The following is a 24,198-nucleotide window of genomic DNA, read 5'->3' as shown; positions in this document are numbered from 1 at the left end:
AGGTAAAATATGAAATAAAATATATTATTTTCTTCCGATTTTCTTCTTCCAATCCAAAATTGCTGCGCAATCCCTACCACTTTCATTTATTTTTTCCCCTTGTTCTTTTTTTTCTTATTGTTAATATTATTATTTTAATGGAAAAGTCCATGAAATTAACAATAAATATTTCTGATAAAAGGGACTGCTCTGAGTGGTCTTTCTGAGACCACTTCTGTATACATCATGTACTCATAGCACTTTCCCCATTGCCCTGGAGATACGTTCATTCTTTTTAAAGCAGATTGCCTATGAAAACCTTTTTCTGGATCATTTTTCTTCTCTAGGGTTTAAAATACAAAGGAACAGAAGTTTATAACTATATGACTCTAACTGACTTTATAGGGCTTCCCTAGTGATTTAGTGGTAAAGAATCTTCCTGCCAATACAGGAGACAAGGGTTTGATCCCTGGGTCAAGAAGATCCTCTGGAGGAAGAAATGGCAACCCACTGCATTATTCTTGCCTGGAAAATCCTATGGAAAGAGGAGCCTGGCGGGCTCAGACATGACTGAGCAACTAAACAACAACAGTTGACTTATGGGGATTTAAAGGGACAATACAACTTGCACAAAAAACAAAAAACGATTAACTTTACAGTACAATAGGCAGGATGGCCCAAACCTCACTCTGAAACAACCAAATCTTTCAACCCACAAACTCTCCAGGCTAGAATATCATGGTCTGAGTTTGCCTTGAAAGTTTTTTGCAGTGTACAATTCAAATCTTTCAGCCTCTTTGTATAGTCACTGGTGCAGTAAGCAGCCCCATCATCCATTTATTTCACACAGAGAAAACAAGATATTAGACTGCTTTGGGCCTGCACCATGCACCTCTTGCTTCTTGCCACAGGACTGACCCTGAGCAGTGAGATTTTCATAAGTACCATTAGGTGTTCATGCTGTAGTCCATAAGGTCACAAAGAGTCATACATGACTGACTGACTGAACTGAACTGAACTAGGTGTTCATGAGGGCTTCTCTGGTGGCTCAACAGTAAAGACTCTGCCTGCTAATGCAGGAGATGCAGATTTGATCCCTGGGTCCAGAAGATCCCCTGGAGAAGGAAATGGCAACCCACTCCAGTATTCTTGCCTGGAAAATCCCATGGACAGAGGAGCCTGGCAGGCTACAGCCCATGGGGTCATAAAAGAGTTTGACACAACTTAGTGACTAAACAACAACAATAACTAACTGTTCATGAATCTGCAACCCAGAAGTATGGGGCAGTCAGCAACAAATGGGATCAGTTTTGACCAAATAGGATCCAATGGAGAACTCTCCCCCACTTTATTTTCCTGGATAGAGTATCAAGAAGCATATTTGATAAGGCTTCAGGGATGGATCTGCAGGATTTGCAATAGTCACCCATAATGGTATCTGGCTTACTGATTTGTCATCTCTCAGCTCCAGATTTCTTTTCACCTGCTCCATGATGATGGTGTTGGATTCTGTGACTATTTCTCTTCTGTCAGTTGGCACAATGTTAAGACATGTCACTAGAGGGTGCAAGGGGAACACCAGAGCCAGAGGGGTTTTCTCTTCCTGTTTTCTGAGTTGCTTGCAGGCCAGACTCACAGAAACATGTTAATTCCCCATTGCCGGGCACTGTGAGGCTTCTTCAGTGCTCAGTTCCAGCAGCGCATAGCTTCCTCCAGCATTTATACCCTGAGCTTTCTCCAACTCTCCAATGAGACAGCAGGGATATAACCAGGGGCCCAGCCAGAATGGACCAGCATCCCAGCTGAAACAGCTTCCCTACCTCTTCTGATAGCCTTGGCTATGTGACTGTACATTGAGTCAGTACCAGCTGAGTTGTCTAACAACCTGGCCACTAAAACCTCCTCCCAGAAAGGCATCCTGGAACTACCTCAGGCTGAGCCTAAGGCAGCCTTCCTGTATTCTAGTTCAAGTAGCACCTAACAGTCATAGGCTTCTCTGGCATCTAGAGTTCAGAGTGCCAACTAAAAAAATAATAACAATCTAAAAGTTTGAGAGTTGTGGGTGTTTGTTTTTTTTTCAGCAGACATACTGAGTACTTCAAACCCATGAGGCAGCATCTCAAGTAACTGAGAAAACTGCTCTGAGGAGTTGGGGGGTGGGGGGGAGCAGGTAGCTAGGATATATAGGAATTTTGCAACAAAGGCAGGTAGTCAGATCAAAAGATTAGTGTTAAAAATAGACCAGTCACCTCAAGTTACAGAATTTCGAATTTCGTAGTTTTCTACATACAGGAAGATACAAGAGTCTGGGCATGTTCATCTCAAGTATCTGGGGCCATATCCTGGGTTTTCTCATCCTGTATTCCCTTAGGGCTCCCCCCACTGTGAGTGGCTGCAGTCTGGTAGTTGCTAGATTGCAAGTATTCTTTGTTTCCTTTCTGAGTTTTCACTGCTGACTGTGACATCCTTTGTTTGCTATTCTGGCAGGGAATATGTTATTTTTCAAGAGGCTCGGCAACTTCCTGTAGAAGCCCTTTCTTGACCTTCCCATGGGGCAGATTTTTGGCAAGCCTCCCAAATAAGTCACTTTAGTAATCTCACAGGCTTAAATAAAAGAGAGAAAGGTTCTTCCTTGGATACCCCACCTCAATTCTAGAAGTAGTGATTACTCCTTACATCTTCTTCTCTCATAGGTTCTTTATATTTCTCTTTTAACTTTTACTAGCCAATTTCCCCACTAGTATACTTTTTAATAACAGAATTCTTTATATTAAATTTTCCCTTTTCAAATCATTGCGTGGTCTCTGTCTCCTGTTGGACCCTTAACAACACAGCATCCAATTTAAAAAAAAAATTTATTACCCTTCCCGCTTTGACTTCAGTTGTTCCTCATGCATCTTTGCTGAAATCACTTTATCAATAACATGGTCGGTTTATAACCAAGAATCTATTGCCAGTGGTCAATGGACTGACAGTGATTTACGAAATGCAACAGTATCACAAGTAAGACTCTCACTTGTTGACAGGATGAGATTCAGGTGGAAGGTGCGATGTTAAGTTACATGGTGACTGTGGATCTTCAATCTAGTCTCCCATTTTTATTAAAAAAACATTTGCTATCAAGATTGTGGAATGAACTGATGGTCCCTGCACTGAAAACCTTTGGTAGGAAAATTATTCAATTAGGACAGCCACTGACAATTCAGGACATGTGTGGAAGTCAGAGCGCCGCTATAGGAACTTTTAAGGAAACCTTTATCTCCTGCACCCAAAGATCATACAGTTCTAAAAAGATTCAGCAGATGATGTAACTGAAAGAGTAACAGAGTTTCAAGGCAGCCTGAATGTTCAGTTTTGATACATTGTCTTTCATTAAGTCAGAACACTGGAAAATACAGGGAATTAAAAACTGAGGAAGTAATGTGATCCTCACTCCCGGAATGTGGACGTTTGTATGAATAAGCTTCAAAATCTCAAAATCTCTTAAGAGTTCACGCCAGAAGAAAGAACTCTATTCTCATTTTACAGAGGATAATTGTTTTATCATATCTGGACACCTCACAAAACCAAGCCTGACTGAGCGCAGTGCCTTACAAGATGGTACTTCTCCCATGCAAGGTCTGCCCCCATCATTTCTCACTGTACCCAAGCCAATAAGCAATCATATCTCAGCAAAGCATGAACAGGGGGTAATGTTAATAACATTTTGGGAGAAAATAGATTAACCACTGAAGCCACTACAGAATCTACCTAAATGTACTAGCTGGAATCAAATGAACCCTTGTAAAACTGGATCTTGAAAGTGATGGATTTGAGACAGCAGAGGAAGTGACTGGTGATATAAGTTGACATAGAGAATAATTTATTGACATAAGGACACTCATACACAGTTGGAGTTCACCATTACGTCAAAGAAGCCTGCAAACTATGATAATGCACTGCTGAGATGGTTGCTTGAAACTTTAACATGATTTACCTATAGAAAATTAGGTAGAGATGCCATATCTGCTCGGCAAAATATATAGAAATCTAAAGGAGGTGAAAATATTAGAATGGATTTATCATGTAGGACCAGATAATTTATCACATGATTATTTTCTCTGGAAGGAAAGAAAGGATATTCCCTCACAAAGGCAATAAAGAAGGGGTTTGCAACAGAGTATCTGATATCTTTGAATAGTTTGGTAGATGCTGTGCTTTGTAGGCTGGACTTGGCAGTGAAAACTGCTTCTGTGGAGCAACTCCCCACTAACAATGAGAATAGAGAGATTTTGAAACCACATGGCGGTACTTAACAATAAGAAGTAAGCTAAATAACTGCAGTAGAGAGTAGCAAGTCTTGAATGACGATCAAGGTGGCAGCACCCATAATGATCTGTTGCATTTGATGATAGCATTGAAAACAAGCTAAGTGGACAGTGACTACTTGAAATACATTTAAAACGGAGAACTTCTGACCATCAGACTGGCATCAACCACTCTAACAGAAAGCTGTTAGACTCCTCAGATTATCTGAAAGATTTGAGTCACTTCACATACTGGGTAGTCATCACCTTGGTTCCCTTGACGAAATAACCTGCCATGCCATTATAAGTACGCAGCTACAACAGCAAAAAATACCCAGGTCTTTCCCCAAATAGACATACATCCATTTACAAAAGTCCTTGTTGACTGGGGAAAGACAAATACCCAGATTCTTTGAGGACTATTGGATATAGGATATAATATCTCACTGATATAGGAAACCAAATATACCATCATGTTCTTATTTGGTTAAAATATGAGATTATTGAAGCAAGATGATTGATGGAATTCTGGACCAAGTTTAACTCTTAGTGAACCTGATGATTTTCAGTTTTACCTGTGTAGAGATACACAGTGATATACACAGATGCCTGAGTATATGACTGGCAAGATTACATTTAGTGGCTGATGAAATCTCATGTTATAACTCTATCTGGGACGTTTAAACCATTATGGTGGGAAAGACAAAGTGCAAGGTCCCATTCACATAATTTATTTATACAAAGCACAAATAAATTATGTGAATGAATGGTTGTCCTAGAATCCAATGGAATCTATCACTGGTATTATGGGTGGATTGGTGGACAATTTGGGGCTGAAAGAAAACTGTAGTCGCTCGGTCATGTCCGACTCTTTGCGACCCTGTGGACTGTAGCCTGCCAGGCTCCTCTTGTTCTTAAGATTTTCCAAGCAAGAATACTGGAGTGGGTTGCCATTTCCTTCTCCAGGGGATCTTCCAGACCCAGGGATAGAACTTGGCCCTCCTGCATTGCAGTCAGACTCTTTACGGTCTGAGCCACAAAATATAATACAACAGCAAAACAGTCCCACACGTGGTGGTTATTAAAAAAAAAAGATGAAGAAAAATTCTCATAATGCACGGTTCTCTTTGTTGTCAACGTTGTGTAGAAAGAGAGGTTATCTGATGTATGTGGATATACAGGGACTTCTGTACTTTTCTGAAAGGTGTGGATAGTTGGTCATGGGATAGAATAAGCAACTTTGAAAGAAGAGAAAAAAGGAAGTCTGTAGAAGATGTATGTGAAGTACATACTGAAGAGGTCTTAAAGAGTGAAAGTCCTTTATCTCATGCTGAAAGTGAAAGAGTTAATCACCCAATCATGTCCAACTCTTTGTGACCCCATGGACTGTAGCCTACCAGGCTCTTCTGCCCATAGGATTCTCCAGGGAAGAATACTAGGGTGGGTTGCCATTCTCTTCTCCAGGGTATCTTCCCAACCGGAGGATCAAACCTGGGTCTCCAGCATTGCAGACAGATTCTTTACTATCTGAGCCACAAAAGAAGCCCCTTACTTCATGCTACTGCTGCTGCTGCTAAGTCACTTTAGTCATGTCCAACTCTGTGAGACCATACCTCATGCTACCACCCACTAAATCTCATGCTACCACCCACCAAACAGTACTTGCCTCAGTGGAGGAACTCAATAACCAAGTGGAGGGAACCTACATAGAAATATCACTTGGCCTTAGCTCCACTGCTGCTGGTCCAGTGGGCCCATCGATGGAGTCACAATGGCAGAGTTGGAAATAAAGCATGAGCCAAAAGTATGAGCTCTCTTTTCTCAAGTCTGATCATGAGGAAACAGTACAATCATCACTCCTGGGATGTTAGAAATGTTATTACAAGTGTTTAGCATTCAGCTAACAGCAGCAAAACTGATCCAGAGCACTTGATATGACATTTTACATTGACGTTGGGTATGCCCCTATAACATAATAAAGGACCAAGATAAATTTACCTACATAAGATACAATATTAGCTTACACTGATGTATATTTTAGGATCCACTATATATATATATATATATATATATATATATATATATATATATCTGTTTTGTAAGCATGCAGAGAATTGAGAGTTTTAAGAAAAAAAGTTCAATTATTAGAAGTGATTTTTATATATACTCAGAAAAGAACTGGCTTATTAATAAAGTTTCCTACATAAATCTGAGCTTTTATTATTGCAGAATCTGACGAATATTTTATTCAGGCCTTTTACTACTTTCAAATATAAATATTTGTTTGCATACATTATTTCACTTTATCTTAAAAACAAAATAATTTAGGTGGCATTAATATGAACTTACTGAATAAGAAAACTAAGCAAATATCATACAACTTATAAGTTGAATAGTTTGTACTGTTGGAGGCATCTCTAGGCTTTTGGTGAGCAGATACACCATTCTACCAAAGCACTCATTCAAAGCACTTAGCTCTGAGACAACTAAAGATTAGATTTGGAGTCGCTTCTGAATTAAGACCTTGATAACAGCCTTTTGAATCTGCTTAGTCTTCACACTATAGATGATAGGGTTGAGCACAGGAGGAATAAGCAGGAAGATATTGGCCATGATGGTGTGGACAAAGGGAGGTGCTGAATGGCCATAGCGATGGACAAGAGACAGGCTGATGAGAGGAATGTAGAAGATGGCAACAGCACTGATGTGGGAAATGCAGGTGTTGAAGGCTTTCTGCCTGCCCTCTATGGAAGCAATGCTGAGGACAGATCGGATGATCAGGACATAGGAGAGCAAGATACAAGGACAGTCAAACCCTGTCGTGGAGAAGAGTGCAAACAGACCAAGGATGCTGTTGATTCTGTTGTCTGTGCATGAGAGTTGAATGAGATCAACATGGTAGCAGTAAGAATGTGAAAGGACCGTAGAACCGCAGAAGGAGAGCCTCTTGACAAAAAGCACAACTGGCAACATGACAGCAACATTTCTTGTCAACATGCTCATCCCAATCTGGGCGATCCTGGCATTGGTGAGGATGGTGGTGTATCTCAGTGGGTCACAGATGGCCACAAAACGGTCAAAGGCCATGGCCAGCAAAACCCCAGACTCCATGAAAGTAAATCCATGGAGAAAGAACATCTGGGCAATGCAGGCATTTAAGTTGATCTCTCGAGCTTCAAACCAGAAGACCCCAAGGGTAGTGGAAAGTGTGCACAAGGATAAACTCAGGTCTGTGGCTGAAAGCATAGAGAGGAAATAATACATGGGCTCATGAAGGCTCTGTTCACGGAGGACCACAAACAGGATCATGCTGTTCCCAGAGAGGGCGATGGCATACAGGAGACAAACAGGGATGGAGACCCAGATCTGGGCTGCTCTCAGTCCTGGAATACCCGTCAAGAGGAAGGTCAGAGGCTGAGCACTGGTATTGTTGATGACCCACATAATGAGGGGCTGAGAAGACAAGGATATTTGAATAATTAAGCATAACACATGATAAAAATGTAGCTTATCACTTAGACACTCTGAAAGTCACTAAATTACTACTGCTGATCTAGGGATTTTAGTATTTTATGAGTTTTATAGAGCCACAAGTTTCTTTCCCTGTCCCTCAGTATTTCTCATTTTTGAGAATTGAAGATTCCCTGGATTATTTTACATCAAATTTTCTTAAGTCTATAATTGTCTTTGGTGGCAACAATAACATAGTTCAATCTTTCCTAACTATAAAAGTCCCCAGTAGAATACCTAAACAATATGCTGATAAATCTGGTTTCCAGGATTTTTAAAAATAATTTATTGATCATAGAATAAAGAACCAGAAAATCAGCTCATATTTGAAATGTGGATATTATTAGGTTTTCCAGGGATATATTCAGAAGTATGTAAGGAATCTGACCACAATGCAGGAGACCTGGGTTCAATCCCTGGGTAGAGAGAATCCCCTGGAGAAGGGAATGGCAACCCACTCTAGTACTCTTGCCTGGAGAATTCCATGGACAGAGGAGCCTGGAAGTCTATAGTCAATGGGGTCGCAAGAGTTGGACACAACTGAGTGACTAACACACATGTGTCTAAGGCATTCCGAAGACTCACATATTTATATATGTGATGATGGGCCCAAGAATCACACTAAGAAAAATTAGTATATCTCTCATTTGTTGAAATTTCCCTGTGTTGTTGACAAATTCTAGTAAGCATTATATGATTTTACCCATACACTAACACTCGAAGGTAGGTAGTATGTATAAGTGTATATATGGCATATGAGGAAATGAAGACTTAATTAAATAACCCCCAGATTAATCTTTAAAGATAAAGATAATAATTGTTGAGAGAAACCACATATTTAGGAAAGGTGGAGGAAAGAAGGAAAGTATAAAAGGAAGAAAGGGAGGGAAGAAGAAAGGAAGGAAGAAAGAAAAATAGACGAAACTTGCCATTATTTTAACACAGTCCAGTAACACCTCATTTTGATAAATTTGGCAAGCTACTGCTAAAATGGCTTCCCTGGTAGCTCAGTGGTAAAGGATCCTCCTTCAGTGCAAGAGACATGGGTTCTATCCCAGGTTGCGAAGATCTCCTGGAGAAGGAAATGGCAACCCACTCCAGTTTTCTTGCTTGGGAAATCCCATGGACAGAGGAGCCTGGTGGGCTACAGTTCATAGGGTCGCCAAAGAGTCGGACATGACTTAGCAACTAAGCAACTACTGAAACCCAAAGAACTACAGAGGCTAACATTTCTTAAATACAAACCACGTGACAGATGTGATTATCTTCATATCCATAATCTGATCTAATAATCATAACTGTCCAATCAAGTACAAAAAAATGTTATCTTTAATATATAAATGGGGAAACTGATGTTTAAAGTGATTGAGTTAATTTCCCCCAGATTATGGAGTTAGACATAGAAGAGCTGAAGTTGGAACCTTCACGTATGTCCCCAATGCACGTATGACCTCGTTCAATGAGGCTGAGGCACATAGAGAAGGGGTCCCTAACATAGTCTGACAAATGTCCATGACAAATATGTTTTAGATGCTTACTTTCAGACACCTAAAATGTTAATTCCATGTCAGCTGTGTGGGTATGATGCTGCTTAGGCTTCTCAAGAAAAGAATCTCATCATGAATAGTCCTGTGTGCAAAGGACCCAGAGAATTAGATGTTAAGGATACACCCAGTATGGAAGACCATGCCAAAGTATAATAGAACCTCCAAAGCCAGTTGAATCATTTTGGTGACCGTCTTATTTATCCACCACTTACACATTATTCTGACAACCCCTTCTTTCTGAAAGTTTTCCTCTCTATATATATTATATGGCAAAAGTCTCTATTATTTTTCTCCTGCCATTCAACAACTTCCCCCTGAACCCCCAGCAAAGGATTCAGTATCAATAGCAACATTCATTTATTAAAAATCTTCTCTATGATAGAAAAATATAAATGAGAAAAATAATATTTTAAACTGAATAAAAATGAGAAAAACACATATCAGAACCTGTGAGGCAATGCACTGAAGGCAGTATATTAACCTGAAAAATATACATTTATTAGAAAACAATGATGGGCTTCCCTGGTGGTTCAAATGGTTAAGAATCCACTTGCAAAGAGAGACCTGGATTTGATCCCTGGATTAGGAAGATTCCCTGGAGGAGGGAATGGCAATCCACTTCAGTATTCTTGCCTGGAGAATCCCCATGGACAAAGGAGCCTGGAGGGCCACAGTCCATGGGGTTACAAAGAGTCAGACACGACTGAGTGACTAAACACAGCTCATATTGGTCAAACCCTCATTGTTTTAATGAAACTTTCTTTTATTCAATGCAGAAAGAAATGATATAAAATATTTTTGTTTTCGGCTTAAGATGTTAGCAAAATATTTAAATAAAAGTCAGAGAAAAAATTAATACAGAAAATGAGCACAAATTAATGCATTAACAATAAAACCAAAGTCGATTATTTAAAAAGAAAATATGTAAATTTTCAAGAAAGTTTTAGAAAAAGCATGACTAACTGGATGAGAAATGATAAGAACAGAGAAGTAAAAGTTTATAATAGAATAGTATGCATAAGTACAATACTATATTTGGCAACATATACAAAATAGATAACATTTATAGAAAAGCAATCACCAAATGAGCCTATGCTATCCATGGTATGACTACACCAATAGAGCAAGGGAAGCAAATGATGATTTTCTGAAGAGATGAGGAGGAAATCAGTAAATTCAATGGCAGTCTGTGATAATATTCTTAATATTTCAAATACAAATAGTGTTCCAAATGAAAGGTTTCTTTCAGAAATTTGGAGCAAATGTATTTACCAGTGACCTATGAAAAGCAGATTTATTAAAGTTAATGACAAGATAAAGATTTTTTTTAGGGAGGGGAAAATTTCCCCCCTACCCATATTGAGTTTTTGGCTAATCTAGTAATTAAATTGACACCAGGCAGATTAACAGGTGAAGCACACACACACACACACATATATTAAATTTGATATCTACATGTGGAGTGTGGAGGTCTCATAGAAACGGAACATAAGAAGTAGCCAAAGTTGGCAGCTTTATGCTCTTAAGACAAAGAAACAGCATATCTGTGAGGAAATGACCAGACAAAGAAACTTAGGCTTGGGTGCTTAATTAGTGACACATCTAAACAGAGTTTTGGTTTGGGGTGGTAAATTAGTAAAGAAGTAGTGAGGTCTGTCTGTACAGTCTTCTGGGTCTCTGATGATAAGGTCCTCTCTTTACCCTATAGTACGGGGAAGGTTTCACATGGGAGATTTATTTCCTACTTTCAGAAAGAGAGAAGACAGTCAGAGTGTCCTTCTTGCACTGGTTGTTTCTTTTTTTTAATTTTTATTTATTTATTTATTTATTTTTTTAATATTATTTTATTAGTTGGAGGCCAATCACTTCATAACATTTCAGTGGGTTTTGTCATACATTGACATGAATGAATGGTTGTTTCTAAAGTAACTTTTAATTCAAAATAGTCAACATGCCATTGTAATGTATTTTGGGATGGACTGCCCTGAGCCCCAACGATATTTATTAACACAACTACTATTCAACATTTAATGGAACCGTCTTCATAAATGAAAAAAGCAAGTAAATAAAAGGAGATAGTGTTACCTTTGAGACAAAGCAAAAATGTCTTTATTTAGGTTTTAATTAATCATTTAAAAGAATAGACCGAAAACTCTTAAAAACAGAATCTGCCAAAGTGATTGTATAGACGATCAATATCACAAATTAATAGCTTTTTTCTGTCACAGAAGTTAGCCACTGAGAGTAAACTCACAGATATAGAAAACAAACTTGTTACCAGAGGCTAAAGGTGGGGTGGAGAAGGGATAAACTGGAAGATTGAGACTGATAAACTATCATGTGTAAAATAGATAACTATTAAGAACCTGTTGTATAGCTCGGGGAACTCCACTCAATATTCTATCATGGCCTATATGAGAAAAGAAATTTAAAAAGCGTGGACACATGTATATGTATAACTGATTCACTTTGATGTACACCTGAAAATAACACAACATTGTAAACCAACTACGCTCCAATAAAATTTTTTAAAAAAGAAATTAACTGCTGGGGAAATTTTATAAAAGTAAGGATTTATTTATAACAGTTACAAAGCTATAAAATGCATTTGTATGACAGAAGTTTATGTCTGGCAGAGATAGGGGAAGTCTGTAAAGACTTACTGAAGAACATTAAGTCCTTTATTCCTTTCCTAAAAGTAAGAATTAATATTCAACAGTAAAATGATGTGAATTTTCCTATTAACACTCCCATAAATTCAGTGTCATCAGTCAATAACACAAAAATTTTTAATGGATAGTGACAGATGTATTATAAAATGTATTAGGTACTATAAATGTGCAAATATATTTGGTATAATATGGAAGCAACACAGATGGGATATCCTTTGACATGTCAAAATGTAATGGAAAGCTATTATAATTTAAAAAATGTAATGGTCAAAGGTTTAAAAATATATACCCCCAGAATAGAAGAGTATTTCCAAAAAATGTATAAATGAAGATAAAGAATATATTGACAATGGCATGTTACATCACCAGGAAAAATTTGATATGATAAATAATACTTGGTCTGTTGGTTAACAATTTATTAAAATATGAAAGGATCCCTATTTCACACATCTCTGCACTTGGGTTAAAAATTCCAAAGCCGAAAAAAAAGCTATAATAATCAACTTTAGAATAAATAAGGGAAAATGCATATTTTTTTAGGGAGTGCCTTCTTAAATAAGATGAAATGAATACAGTTAAGTAAAATACCAATACAGAACACACTATGTTAAACTTAAATACAACTGGTTACAAAAGATATGTGTAAGTAAAATAAGTTGTAGAGCAAATATACACATTAGACTGCTAAGGCCAGAGAACACTGCTGCATCTGATTTAAAGTAGATGGTGCATGTGTTATTTATTTGGTGACAGGCTGTGGTTAGATAGACGGTAAGAAAGTTGGGAACAGGAACAATAACACTTAATACATTTTTGTGTCCAGAGGCTTTGATCATGGATGTTGGGATGTATTATTCTGGCCCAGTATAATAATAAAGATGAAGGTACAAGTCCTTGCTCCTACATTGACACTGGTGAGAAGTAGGACCTTAGTAACCCATTCTCATCTAAGATTCCTTATCTGTAAAGCTTGGACTTAAATATCCCTGGTTCCAAACTCCTAATTTATTTCATATACACACTACTATATATAATATAGCTAACCATCAATGACCTACAGTATAGCACAGGGAACCATACTCAATGTCTTATAATAATCTGTAATGAAAAAGAATCTGAAAATAATATTTATACATATGTATATAACTGAATCATTTGCTGTACACTAGAAACCGATACAACATTGAAAATTAACTATATTTCAGTTAAAAAATAAAATCCCAGGTCTGCCAATATCCAGCTGTTTCTATAATTATCAAATGACAAGATGTATTTGAAGTACTTCTTTCTAAACATAAAAGATTTCTTAGAAGCTCAGACTATAAGGATCCTGTAAAAGGTGGAACTGATGCCAACTGAAAGAATTCAAGAAATTTACTTTCTAACAAATAGGGAGACAGAAATCAAATTTAAAAGCTGTGTGAAATAACAATAAAATATACAATAAATATCAAACTTGGGCCACACAGCAGTACAATTCACTCAATTTCTTGATAGAACTGAATTTCATGCTTTTCCTGTAGACATATATGTGCTTGCAAATGCGTCCCTTAACTTTCACAAGCTGTAGCTTTGGGGCTGTCACTCTGATCCCCTCTACTCTCCCTCCTCAGGTGTGTGTTCTTTTGCCTCCCCTCATCCCTCCTTCTGCTCTGTCCCTTGCCCATCTGATGCGGTTTTCAACAGTCCCTCTTCTTGGTCCACACCTTCTGGTCCTAGCATCTTACCTGGCTCCCAGCAGAGGGGCAGCTGCCTTTTCCTCTATCACCCAGCCGACTGTACAGTGGGTAGCCCTCGGACCCAGCCTTCTGAGGAGCCCAGCATGTGACTCAGCCCTGCTGCCAGGAGCCCCTTGGGGCTTGGAGAAAGTAAAACTAGATGAGCAGCATAATCCTGGGTCATGTCCCAGCATAATCCCAGGAGGCTCACCTGGGAAATACTAAATAGTATGCTTTAGATTGAAGAAAATCTAAATAATATGCTTGCCATTTCTCTTTTAGTTACTTCACCATCTTTATAAAATGTTCCATGAATGTAAACAGTCTTTTTCTTCTCCATTAATTTTCAATTTTGTTTATTGCTGTGCAGGGTGCAGACAAGAAATGCCCTTATCCTTATCTCCTGTCATCATTCCCAGATATTAATATAATCACCTACACCATAATATTTGTCTGAATATGTATATAAATTTATATATGGTTTTATGAGTTTGAGTAAACTCCGGGAGTTGGTGATGGACAGGGAGGCCTGGCGTGCTGTGATTCACGGGGTCACAAAGAGTCGGACACGACTGAATGACTGAACTGATGAACTGAACTGAACTGATGGTCTTATAGCTATTATTACATATACTATATTTGTGTTTCAGTTGTTTGAACTTTAAAGCAAATCAATTTTGATTGGGATATGATTAAATAAACATTATTCAACACAGAATCTAAAACCCGAGAAATTTTCTGTAACTAAACGCATATATGCCTTCCTAGGTGGCTCAGTGGGTAAAGAATCCACCACAGTGCAGGAGATGCGGGAGAGTCGAGTTTATTCCCTGGATCGGGAAAATCCCTGGAAAAGAGCATGGCAACCCACTCCAGCATTCTTGCCTAGGGAATACCGTGGACAGAGGAGCCTGGCTCTACAGTCCATAGGATGACAGAGTTGGACATGACCGAGGGGACTCAGCACGCAAACACTGTGAGAGGAGGCATCCATTCAACACAGTAAAATCACTTTATTTTTTCCTTTGGCTCTGATTCAATTACCCATATTTATGTCACATTTCTGTTTAATTTACACTGGACCATGGATTTCTGGGATAACATTTTGCTTTCTCCAGAATTCAAGTTATCTTTCATTTTGCCCACTAGCAATTTAAAGGGATAAAGACAAGCTTCCAACATTCAGAGATTACGACTGCTGATTTCAGTCTGAGATGGGAAGAAGACATGTTGCTTGTTCTGTGTCCTCCAGAGAGGCTCTAGAAAAGTAGGAAGACTTCCTCCATACACAAACCCTCCAGGAGGGAGGTTGGATCTGAACCCTGTACTACTCCAGAATTATTGTTCTGGGTCTTAGTTTAAAATACACCAAAGTACAAAAAATAGAATCTCAACTTCCCTGAAGCTATTCATTAGCTAAATCTCATCCCATTTATGTCTTTATCCCTTTGGGCTTGAGCAACATGGATTGAACTGATATTTCACTTTGTGAGTCAGTGTGAAGGCACCAGATTCTGTAGGAATTCAGGAAAAAGTACAGAGAGAAAAGACAGACACCTCTCTAGGGATCTCCTTTCCCATTTCAGACTTGGGTGGCAGGTCAACATTGCTTCTCCATTGTCCACCCAGGGGGGGAAAAAAAAATTGCGATCTGAAAGTCAGAATCAGCAGAATAGAATGAGGAAGCTGAGAGGCATCTCTTTGGAGGGAACTTTGGTCTGTGAAAAAGACATTAGAGAGTCTGGAAAATAGATGAATTAGTGGAGACAAGCTGGTTTTGAAAGGGGCTACAGCAAATGAGCAGCTGAACCCTGGTTGAGAATAGCCACCACCCCTAAAGGAGTTTACGGAAGAGGTGAGTTTTCTGTTAAGGCTCATGGGCAGAAGGCAATAAAGACACCATCCTAGAGAAGGCAGTCTATACCCAGAGATGCCAGAAAATCAACCTGGAATCTTGTTATAGAGGCAACCAGTCCAATGAAAAGCAGAGTTCTGCATTCAAATGCAGATTTCCCTATAATTTGTAGGTCCCCTTTGTATCTGGCTTTTTCATGACAAGGCAGGCAAAATTCTCTTCTGTGTGCTACCAGAGTGAGTGTGCCAATCAATCACTATCTAGCTGAGGCAGTGGTGTGGACCACTAAGAGCACTGGGTGTGGAGTTATGCACTCGGCACTAATTTATTGGGTTTCCCTTGTGGCTGAGCTGGTAAAGAATTCACCTGCAATGCAGGAGATCTGGGTTTGAACCCTGGGTTGGGAAGATCCCCTGGTGAAGGGAAAGACTACCCATTCCAGTATTCTGGCCCAGAGAATTCCATGGACTGTATAGTCCATGGGGTCTCAAAGAGTTGGACACGACTGAGCGACTATCACTTCCAAATTTATTATGTGGTCTTGGGCAAATCACAGTCACATCCACAATTGGGCATTGTTTTGCTTTGGCTCTGTCTCTTCATTTTTCTGGAATTACTCCACTCTTCTCCAGTAGCATATCGGGCACCTACTGACCTCGGGAGTTCATCTTTCAGTGTCCTATCTTTTTGCCTTTTCATACTGTCCGTGGAGTTCTCAAGGCAAAAATACTGAAGTGGTTTTCCATTGCCTTCTCCAGTAACCACGTTTTGTCAAAACATCTCCACCATATCCTGTCCGTCTAAGCTCAATCAAGATGGCAGAGTAGAAGGACGTGCACTTGTCTTCACTCATCTTCTCTTGTGAGAACCCCAAAATTACAACTCATTGCTTAATAACCATCTATAGGAAAATGTTGGATCCCACCAAAAAAAGATACCCCATGTCTAAGGGCAAAGGAGAAGCCCCAGCAAGATGGTAGGAGGTGTGAAATTGCATTTAGAATCAAACCCCATACCTGCCAGAGATGCTCAGAGGGCTCAAACAAAACCTTGTGCACACCAGGGGACCCCACAGAGACTGAACCAGACCTGCCTTTGAGCGTTTGAGTGTCTTCTGTGGAGGTATGGGTCAGCAGTGGCCTGCAGCGGGGGCAGGGGCCCTGGATGCAGCAGACCTGGGTATGGTATAAGCCCTCTTGGAGGAGGTCGCCATTAATCCCACCATAGAGTCACCAAAACTTACACAAGACTGGGGAAACAGATTCTTGGAGGGCACAAACAAAACCTTGTGCACACCAGAACCCAGGAAAAAGGAGCAGAGACCTCACAAGAAACTGACTCAGATTTGCCCATGAGTGTGTCCAGGGGTCTCTGATGGATGTGTGGGTCAGCAGTGGCCTACTGAAGCTTCGGGGGCACCGAATACAGCAGTGCGTGTATGGGACCTTTTGAAGGAAGTCGCCATTATCTTCATTACCTCCACCATAGTTTGGGCCGTGCCCATCAACAGAAAACTGGATTAAAGATTTACTGAGTATTGCCTCACCCATCAGAAAAAAAAACAAACCCAGTTTCGCCCATCAGTCAGTATCTCCCATCAGGAAGCTTCTTATCTTATCCATCAGAGGACAGACAGAATGAAAATCACAATCACAGAAATCTAATCAAACTGGTCACATGGACCACAGCCTTGTGTAACTCAATGAAACTATGAGCCATGCCATGTAGGTGCATGTCTCAATGTCCAAATTTTCCCTTTTTAGGAGGAGATCGGTCATATAGACTAGGAACCCTCTCTGCTTCAGCATGAAATTATTATTACTAGTTTATTTTCATTTCATTTTATTATTTATTTATTATTATTATTAGTTTTAATTACATCTGCAATGAGCTTGTTTCCAAAGAGTTGGACATGACTGAGCGACTAAGCATAGCACAACATGAGCTTATTTCCAAATGAGGTCACATTCAGAGGTACTAGAGGTTAGAACATCAGTATCTGAATTCAAGTCCTTACTGTTGAAGTCAAATCCACCCTCTGTACCCCAGCATGAAACTAATTCTCAGACAGAGTTTTCGGTGAAATAGAAAATAATAGCTTTATTGATATTGTAATGCCGTCACACTCTGTCTCCAAATCCGGAGGGATTATGAAGAACTTTATAGTAATGGCTCAAAGGCGACATGGTCATCTATTGGACAGTCTTCTGATTGGTTGGTTGTGTGCTAATAAGTGGGAGTCAGCATCATCAACCTTCTGGTTCCAAGTGGTCTGGGGTCTACATGTTTGTGGGAAGCATACAATTAATTTCTCCCACTTGGTGGGATGTTCAGATCTGCAAAACAGTTCAAAGATATTGTTATGTATATCCCTTGAGAGAGGATCAGGGCACTGCCCCAAGGCTTCACTATTTTGTGTGTGTGGTGGGGGGGTGTTATTTTGACTGTTCCTCCCTTTGTCTCTGTTTCACCTCCCTTCCGTAGCTAGCAACTGTTGAACCCACTCACTGGAATTCAGGGAGTCAAGGATACTGAATAAAGACTATTTCCTGTAACTAAGAAATGGTGTTGCAGAAAGGGGATACCTTCCAGAAACCACTGGTTGGTGGCTAGATGGCTTAATGGCAGGCAATATTCTTTTCTTACTGAAATGGCAGGTGACATTGTTTTCTCCACATGTATAGTGAACTCGCCCTCACAGAGGCCTGTTATCACACTAAAATGTATACTTCACACAAGTAATTATTTGTCCTTGCACGTATATACAATTTAACATACAAACATCCTCAAGAAAATCCACTCGTTTACATGCATATTTATTACTATCACTCATATATACACATCAATATACATGACAAATGAACACACTTGCACATTGCACAAAATATCCCTTCAGTTGTAAATATACATACTCTGGCAAACAATAAAGTACATGCATATAGATAAAGTTACACTCATACGATCAGTGGACATGAATTTGAGCAAATTCCGGGAGACAATGAAGGACAGGGAAGCCTAGTGTCCTGCACTCTTTGGGGTCACAAAGAGTCAAACCCATCTTGGTAGCTGAACAAAAACAATCTCAGCAACACACATTATTATGTGTGCCTTCAAATGCACTTATATAGAGAATTCACACATATAGAGAAGAAGGGAGATTTAGGGGTTAATGCTTCCACTTTTAGTGTCCAGGCTTAGAGGAAGTCAGTTCAAGTAAGAGGCAGTGGGACCTAGGAGGGTGGAGAGAATTGGGACTTGGGGGAAAGGAAAGTGTAAACACTCACAGGTTTTAAAGAGGCTCCATTCAGTGTTCTCGGTTATAAGCTGTTTTCCAGAAGCCATTTACAGTTGTGTCTGGTAAAGTTGGAGTTGGTTAGAGATAAAGCAGAGCTTTCAGTGAGCGGTGCCCTGGGCCCCAGTTCTCTCTGCCCATCCCAGGGAGCAATAGGACTCACAGTATAGGAGCTAGAGGCATGGTATGCTCTGTGCAGAATGGCCTGACTCACTGGGGGCTCCAGGCCCAGAGATCATGACTGCTGATCTCCAGCCTGAGATGGCAAGAAGACTTGCTGCTTGTTCTGTGTCCTCCAGGAAAATTCTAGAAAAGTGAAGTACTACCTCTTTATGCAATCCATCCAGGAAGGAGGTTGGATCAGGACGCCATACTACTCTGGAATTATGGTTCTGGGTCTCAGTTTTAAATGCCCCAAAGTAATAACTGCTACTGCTGCTGCTAAGCCACTTCAGCCATGTCCGACTCTGTGTGACCCCATAGATGGTAGTCCACTAGACTCCTCCGTCCCTGGGATTCTCCAGGCAAGAACACTGGAGTGGGGTGCCATTGCCTTCTCCATCCCAAAGTAATAAAACAGAGTGTAAAATTCCCGGAAGCTGTTCCCTAGCAAGATAGCCCATTTAGTCTTTATCCCTGTGGGTTTGAGCAATGTGGATTGAACTGATATTTCATCAGCTGAGTGATAGTGAAGGTACCAGATTTCAAAGGAACAGAGCAGAAAGTGCAGAAAGGGAGGCGCCTCTCAAGAAGCTCCCATCTTCTACTCAGACTTGAATTTCAGATCATCTCTGCTCTTCCACTGTTGACCCAAGAAAGAAAATCTGAGACCTGAATGTCAGAGCCAACAGAATAGAGGAATAGAGTGAAGAAACTGAGAGGCATCACTCATGAGGTTACTTTGGTCTGTGAAAAGGCCATGGGAGAGTCTGGAAAGTAGATCTATCAGTGAAGAAAAACTGGTTTTGAAAGAAGCTACCATATATGAGTAGTTGAACCCTGGTTGAGAAGAGAGTCACCACCCCAAAAGGAGTTTATATAACAGGTGAGTTTCTACTAAGGCTTGTGGGCAGATTCAGTAAAGATGCCATTCAGCAGTCTATACCCAGAGGTGCCAGAAAATCCACCTGGAACCTATCATAGAGGCATCCAGGTCAGTGACTTAGTGGGGTTCCAGATTCAAATGCAGATCTATCTGTAATTCACTCAACAATTTCATAGGTCCCCTTTGTACCTGGCTTTTTCATGACAGGGCAACAATCACCGCTGTATCCTACCAGCATGGGTGTTCCAATCAGTCGCTATCTTGCAGAGGCAGTGTTGTGGACCACCAAGACCACTGGGTGTGGAGCTGTGCGCTTGGCACTAATCTACTGTGTGGTTTTGGCCAATCATGTAGCTACCCTCGGTTCTGATTCTCTCACTGTAAATAAAGGTGCAGAGGCTTTACGAGAGAAACAATAAAAGGTAAAATTGTATAGTGTTGTATCTACAAAAATAACAGTATCTTTCAGAATTAATCAAAGAGATTATTATTCACTTTGATAAATGTATCTCCAGGATCATCACCAGTACCCACTGCAACAGTGAGGATGACTCAAGTATGCTTTTCCAAGTGACCTTAAGCCTCCGTGACTATGTCCTTGCAAGTGAAGAGTGGCACACAGGAGGTGAAAAGAGGGAAATGAGGGAGCCTCTAGAGTAAACACAGTATATGACTGTATGAGAACATCAGGCCAGGTTAAAGGGGATACAACACAGCCCTAGTGCCCAGATAATGTTTGTATTTCTGAATTTCTTTTCATTTTTGGTTTATGATTGGTGACTTTGTTTTTAATTGCTACACCTTGTGTGTGTGTGTCTGAGTTGCCCAGTCATGTCTGACTCTTTGAGCCCATCAGAGTTGTGTCCAACTCTTTTGCAACCCCGTGGACTGTAGCCTGCCAGGCTCCTCTGTCCATGGGCTTTCCCAGGCCAATGACACTAGAGTGGGTTGCCATTTCCTTCTCCAGGAGATCTTTCCCACCCAGGGATCGAAGCTGTGTCTCCTGCATTGGCAGGCAGATTCTTTCCCACTGAGCCACCTGGAAAGACCCAAATATCTACTATCTAGGAAGGATGGTAAAGTTTTCAATTTAGAGCAGGACTTAGGACCTTAGTTCCACTTTTTTCACAATATTACAAATCTAGATAAAATCAGAAAGAGGCTAGGCTTATTTCAGATCGTGCATAAACCCTTCTTAGGAACCACTGAGTTGTGTGAATGAAACATTTGTCCATACCCAGAGGTGATCTGATAAAGGGAGTTTGAAAAGATGCTCTCCTTGACTATGTCTTTCTGTTCTGAAGGAAGTAAGAGCTAATGCTTTCAAACAAAGACTCGTGTCAACTGAGATTAAATTGTGTAAAGATATTGGGTAAGAACCAACTGTGTTTTTTGCCATTGACTCTGAGATAGACAGTGGTCAGTAGTGAGATCAGACTCAAGCATCAATCCTTGTGATACCAGCAAATACCAGCAGAGGATGATGTTCCCAAAGTCAAACTCTGGCCAGCAGGGCAATGGCTAGTATGAGAAATGGACATAACTATCTTCTGGGTTTGGAGCCAATGTGGAAGGCTCTGTCAGACATTTTAAGATATGGAAAATTGGTTCATGACTCCATTGCTACTGAATAATGACCTTTATTTGTTAGTTTCTTCAGTCAACATTGATTAAGTTCCCTTTCTTTGCAAAGCAGAGGTTCTAGGAAGAGAGCACAGCTCAGGGATAACATCATGAAATTTATCACTTAGGACAAGGATTGAAAAACTATACCCTGCACCAGCTCCCCTTTGCAGCATGGTTTTAAAAATAAAGTTTTGTTGGAGCACAGCCACACTCACAAGTTAGATATTGACTATGGCTTCTTTCATGCTACAATACTTATGCTAACTAGTTTTAACAGAGATTCTGTGGACCATAGAGCCTAAAATATTCATGATTTGACCAAGGAAAGTTTTTTGATTCTCCAACTGAGGAGTCATACACTAAATCCATTATAGGTGCCCAATCGGTCAGTCCTTTACCTACCAACCAAAATCTTCACAGCATTTGTCTTAGAATTAAAACTAACCCAATAAATACACTGCTATGGCCCTTTAAGTCAAAGTATTTTGCAAAGTGACTTCCTACTTTGAAAAGTGACCCACATGTTGCTGCTCTTTTAATTCAGGAGCGTGAGGTCCCAGCACGGAGACTGTTGTTTATAGATCTCTGTCTACTTCATCAGGATGTCTGTGTATACATCTAAGTATTTCTATAGAAGGAAAAAAAGGGATTATCATGTAAAAATTCAAATACAGTCTGGCTTTGAACACTCGTAATACAGGTCAGTCCAAGTGTGTATGAAATTTGGAGAAAAACAGGGCATGTGGGGTAGAAGCCTGGCTCAGTCCCTAACCAGCCTGGTACCCTTGGCCAGGGTGCTTGCTCCACTTCCTAGAGACCAGCCCTGTCCTGGGAGGGGTTAGTGGAAGGCATGACTGGACTTTCTCCTGGGGTCTCGAGAACACAGTAGGATCCTTGGTTTGGGGAGTCTCAGAAGCTATCAGCAGGGAGATGATGGGGTCAGCATCATATTTATCCCCCCTTGGAGAAGCAAGCCCTCTCCCGGCTGGAAGAGCAAGGACAGATCACTGCTTCCCACATCCTCAGAGCATAGGTCGTCCAGAAACTGATTCCTCGTTGTGGTGTAGTGAACCAACTGCTTCCCTGAGTTAGGGATTTCCAGCAGGGATGAAGTGACCTATGCAAAAGTTTAAGCAAATTAGTTTTCAGTTTTTACTAGAACACAGGGACAGAATTAATATGGCATTATTTTTCAATTTTCCTTTTACATATTCTTATTTCAAAAAAAAATGTTTCTTATAAAATATCATGGTTGCAACTAGTGGTGTGTTCTGACCCCATATTGAAGAACATAAATGTACGTAATGAACACAGATTAGCATCATTTTATATTGCAAAATTTTACTTATTAAAATAGCTGAAGTTATTCTGCTTTACCATTAAACTTTTACTTTATTATTCAATCCTTATATCCAAATATAATAAATAATAATAAAGATTTATTTTAATGCTATCTCTCCGCAGAGAGTAGATACTTTCCCAGTGGAGAAATATAAGCCAGAGTGCAATGCTGACTTCAGGGAACAGCTCTTCTCATCCTGTGTCCTTCATCCTGCTTGGGATCCCAGGACTGGAGAATTCCCAGTTTTGGGTTGCCTTTCCATTCTGTGCCATGTATATTGTGGCTCTAGTCGGCAATATCACTTTCCTTCATGTAATCCGAACTGATCCCACCTTGCATGAGCCCATGTACCTCTTTCTGGCCATGCTGGCTACCACTGACCTGGTCCTCTCCACTTCCACACAACCTAAAATGCTGGCCATATTCTGGTTTCACAATCATGAGATTGAATACCATGCCTGCCTCATCCAGTTGTTCTTCATCCATGTCTTTTCTTGTGTGGAGTCCGGGTTGCTCATGGTTATGGCCTTGGACCGCTACGTGGCTATCTGCTTCCCACTGCATCACTCCAGTATCCTGACCCCATCTGTCGTGGGTAAACTGGGGGCAAGTGTGATGATGAGAGGGCTGCTGTGGGTGAGTCCTTTCTGCTTAATGGTGTCCAGGATGCACTTCTGCCCCAATCGGATCATCCCTCAGTCATACTGTGAGCACATGGCTGTGCTGAAGTTGGTGTGTGCTGACACTAGAGTTAATCGTGCGTATGGACTCTTTGCAGCCTTCTCTGTGATTGGCTTTGATGTTATTGTCATTAGTGTATCCTATGTCATGATTCTGAGGACAGTGCTACAGTTACCCTCAAGTGAAGCCCGGCTCAAAGCTTTTGGCACATGTGCCTCTCATATCTGTGTCATCTTAGCTTTCTACATCCCAGCTCTCTTTACTTTTCTCACCCACCGTTTTGGACATCATGTGCCCCGAGTGGTACACATCATGTTTGCTATTCTCTATCTCCTGGTACCTCCCGTGCTCAACCCCATCGTCTATGGAGTTAGAACCAAACAGATCAGGGACAGGGTTATTCAAGGATGTTGTGGAAAAGACCCCTGGGTCAAAGCTTAGGGCTTCAACCACCCCAATCACCCCTCTGACCTGGGAATATAAATGCAGAAGTTCACCAGGATGTCACATATTGTCACAAAGTCATCTCTGTGAAAAACTGGTTCAGAGATCAGCCACCCTCCCGAAGTAATGGGAACACTTTTCAGGATACCCTGAAAGTAGTGACTGATAATGAATACAAGTTTTACCTATGTTTGATAGCTT

The 24,198-nt window shown here is 40.4% G+C and overlaps 2 protein-coding genes across 2 annotated transcripts; one reads left to right on the top strand and one right to left on the bottom strand.

The window, feature by feature from the left end:
- Positions 1–6,758: 6,758 nt before the first annotated feature.
- On the bottom strand, positions 6,759–7,709 carry OR51F2 (olfactory receptor family 51 subfamily F member 2). The gene has a single exon (XM_065945216.1). The coding sequence runs from the start codon at positions 7,707–7,709 to the stop codon at positions 6,759–6,761; it is 951 nt and encodes a 316-aa protein (XP_065801288.1).
- Positions 7,710–23,037: 15,328 nt separating this feature from the next.
- Positions 23,038–23,994, top strand: LOC136175782 (olfactory receptor 52R1-like). Its single transcript, XM_065946002.1, has one exon. The coding sequence runs from the start codon at positions 23,038–23,040 to the stop codon at positions 23,992–23,994; it is 957 nt and encodes a 318-aa protein (XP_065802074.1).
- The last annotated feature ends 204 nt before the right edge of the window (positions 23,995–24,198 follow it).

This window comes from Muntiacus reevesi, chromosome 9 (assembly GCF_963930625.1).
Source record: "Muntiacus reevesi chromosome 9, mMunRee1.1, whole genome shotgun sequence".
Classification (NCBI taxonomy): Eukaryota; Metazoa; Chordata; class Mammalia; order Artiodactyla; family Cervidae; genus Muntiacus; species Muntiacus reevesi.
The sequence above is the reverse complement of the archived record's forward strand: the minus strand, read 5'-3'. Positions and strand labels throughout refer to the sequence as shown.